The following is a 3,254-nucleotide window of genomic DNA, read 5'->3' as shown; positions in this document are numbered from 1 at the left end:
TGGTAAAACTCAAGCGCCAGCGCCCGTACAACACACTCTGGCTCAAGTACCCCAACTGCTTGATCCTCGAATTTTCAGCTCCAACTCCGTAGCGCTTCAAGCACCCTATTTATTCAACACCCAAAACCACTGTGCTCCAATTCCAAGTAGGACGTACCTGCTCTGGCAATCGGATTCGGGATGAGCCCTCGGGCAACATTAGTATTGATAGCGATATAAGTTATTAATATACCTCCCCTTTGACAGTGAGCTACAGATGCTGAATTAAAAACCGTCACGCAACACCTGAAACGAAGGGATACCCGGATGAAGAGGACCCGCGGTTCGGTTAAATAACCGGATCGTGAGGGACACTGTAAACACAACCAACACCCCCCCCCCCGAGTGAGCCCAATCAGCCGGATAACGCGAGAAGGCAATATTACGTTAGGAATAATATCCGGTTAAAATTCTAATAAACCTCCATTGACAATGAGCTACAGATGCCTTCCTTGTGAACTTCGTGGAAATCTTTCTTAGTATTTGACTTCTTGAATTTTGTATCGACATAAAAAATATATTATTGAAAGCCATACGGTGTATGGTATGATGCCATATGTCCTCGCATATGTTTTCGGACATTACAGCATTGTTATAGTATACTTTAATGAAGTTTAAATTAAGCCTAATATTTGTATACTATACGAATATCAAATATAATCTCGGGCCGAATAACTGCTTTGGGATTTTTTGGCGGATCTTTCTCGAGCTACCCTGAGCGAAAAAAGGCAGGGTAGTTATTGTTACCTATACGGTACGTTGATAGTCCGGTGATAAATACTTCGAAGTAGTAGATTTGTTGCTTGGATGAGGTATGAGGCTAGTAATATACAGTAATTGTAGAGTATTCTCTATTGTCGAAAAATACAATATATACTCTAAAGTACTAATAGTAGCGGTAGACGCGATCATCAAGCCTAACGCGTTGTTCTACGTGATTGTAGCCCCCATGGGCCAGATCAAATCTGTCGATGACGTGCTCCAGCTTCGTGGACTTCGCCGCTCCCCCGAGTGTTCAATGTGGTTCCCCGGACGTATTTACTGAGTTCCAGATTCAACACAATCCAATGCCAGAGATGCTACTGAATGGGCGAGAGATGGAGCTATTTGCACTGGAAGTCAAAGTGACCCCAACGACGGTGGTGGTGTGGTCATGCTTCTCATTTCACAATGAGTTCAACTTTGTAGTATCGGACAGGAATCACAGTAAGAATATTTAGGTAAAGTAAAATGACGTCTCGACGATTTCAGGAGTTCGTCGAATCTACAGGAGGCTGCGGGAAATGACGAATATAGCCATCGTTGGCGACATGAGCGATGATAAACGTATGTCTAGACGAAGGAGTCGAATTTTGATGCAAGGCTACTTTGCATTCGATTCTGCTGTTCAAAACGTATACGTGTGGACTTTAAATTTTGGCCGCCAGTTTTACGATGCTTTTTGGAAAAGTATCCACTACATTCCACGAGAATATCGTTACGTATTTTTAATATAAAATAAGTATGTCATAATTTAAAAAGATACATATAGCATCAAGTTAACGTAAGTCAACAGCAATGTTTGTCATAATTTATGACAATGTTAACTATCGAGAAAGTACATGACTTTGTCGTTGAGTTGCTCAGCAACGGCTTGCCTAGGCGTGATACATGTAATATGAAAACTGAAGAGATGGCTGCAGGCTATAAAACGAGACGTGATGTGTGGCGATTGCACTTATTTAGCATGCGTGAAGTGACCTCAGGCATGCCAAAAAACTGAAATATAGCTTTCTTTGGGTGTGATTATATCCCGCAATAAGCATCGTAACACCGTCCATGCCGCTTTATTACGTAGTATCAATGCTGCTGTACATGCTACCATGTTCTTGCGTTGATCGGTGATCTCTGAGCCACGAAGCAGCACATTATTTTAGACGCATTTTGGCGAAAACTTCAAATATAGCGTGAAAGATGACAAACAATTATTGTCATCTTGAGCTATAATATATACTATTAATAGTAGCATACATTGATCTTATGTTATTATTTTCTAACATTTAAATGTCAAATTTTTAAAAGTTATGCAACCGTTTTGTGTGGAGCCAAGCAACTCAGCGCAATCGATTGAGGACGATGCCAATCCTTCAAAATGGCAATTAAAAGTAGTGCACGTTGCTTTCTTCCCCAGGCTGAACTCGATTTGATTCTAGTGCGTTGTATGGCGATGATGAACAACGTACTGCCATATCCTTTGAGGATTGTAAAGTTGATCATTTCCCGCAGCGTCCAGTACCGAAAATACCAAATTTAGCTTGAATGCACAATATGGTTGGAGCATTGCTTTTTAGAGCATATCTCCAACACTATTGCTAAAGCATACAGTAGGTTAAAGTTAAACTTCGTTTATACGGTTGCTATTTTGGCACTAACGGTATCCGGACATTTTAGAAATTACGTCCCGCATTGCTTCAGTAGTAAAGAAGTTACAATTACCTGTCTGATGTATCGTCCCAAAAGGCCCCAACACAAATAGTCAGTATGGTGCACGTCATCTACTACCTCTGTCCGGAAGTAAATGCCTCAAGCAGAATATTTGGGAAATGAACATGATAATGGTCAAATTATTTGAATCTGAAAGTACATATGTAATCCGCTCAAGAAGGAGCTAACCAATCAAAGTGATTCACACCAAACTTCACCCAATCATGAAGACTAAGCACGTTTAAAGGATCAATACTTTACTCCATATGTAATGGACATATCCGGATATCCGGATATCATTGCGTATTGCAGACTTGTCCGTAGAAATGGACCAACAACCACATCAAATTCAAAATGGGCGCGAAGAGAAACCTCACGAACGATGACCGTGCCGCAGTCCTGCAGCACCTCCTTGCACGACTGCTTGACCACAAGCGCCTCCCCCGTGGAGCTTTCGTTGACGTTGCTGCTCATTTTGGGGTCGATCGGAGCACGGTACGCCGGATCTGGAAGCGTGCTGGTGTTGACCTTACCAACGCTACGCGCCCATGCAACAGCGTTGCGTCACGAAAGAAGGGTCACTGTGGACGGAACTTGAAACACAATGACGTTGCGGCCCTGCTCCAACAAGTACCCAAGGCTCGTCGCACGACTTTCCGATCCATCGCCGCTGCCATGGACATGCCCCGATCAACCCTGCACGAGTACTACCGCCGCGGCATCTTCGTCAAATACACTAGCCACATCAAGCC

General features: G+C 42.9%; 1 protein-coding gene across 1 annotated transcript; it reads left to right on the top strand.

Moving 5' to 3' along the window:
* Window positions 1-2,884: 2,884 nt before the first annotated feature.
* H257_08713 (hypothetical protein) lies at window positions 2,885-3,100 on the top strand (the record flags this gene model as incomplete). Its single annotated transcript, XM_009834742.1, has 1 exon — window positions 2,885-3,100. One exon carries the CDS (start codon window positions 2,885-2,887, stop codon window positions 3,098-3,100), a length of 216 nt encoding a protein of 71 aa, XP_009833044.1.
* Window positions 3,101-3,254: the final 154 nt, after the last annotated feature.

The sequence above is a fragment of the Aphanomyces astaci genome, assembly GCF_000520075.1.
Source record: "Aphanomyces astaci strain APO3 unplaced genomic scaffold supercont1.20, whole genome shotgun sequence".
Classification (NCBI taxonomy): Eukaryota; Oomycota; class Saprolegniomycetes; order Saprolegniales; family Verrucalvaceae; genus Aphanomyces; species Aphanomyces astaci.
This window is presented reverse-complemented; position numbering and strand designations above follow the sequence as displayed.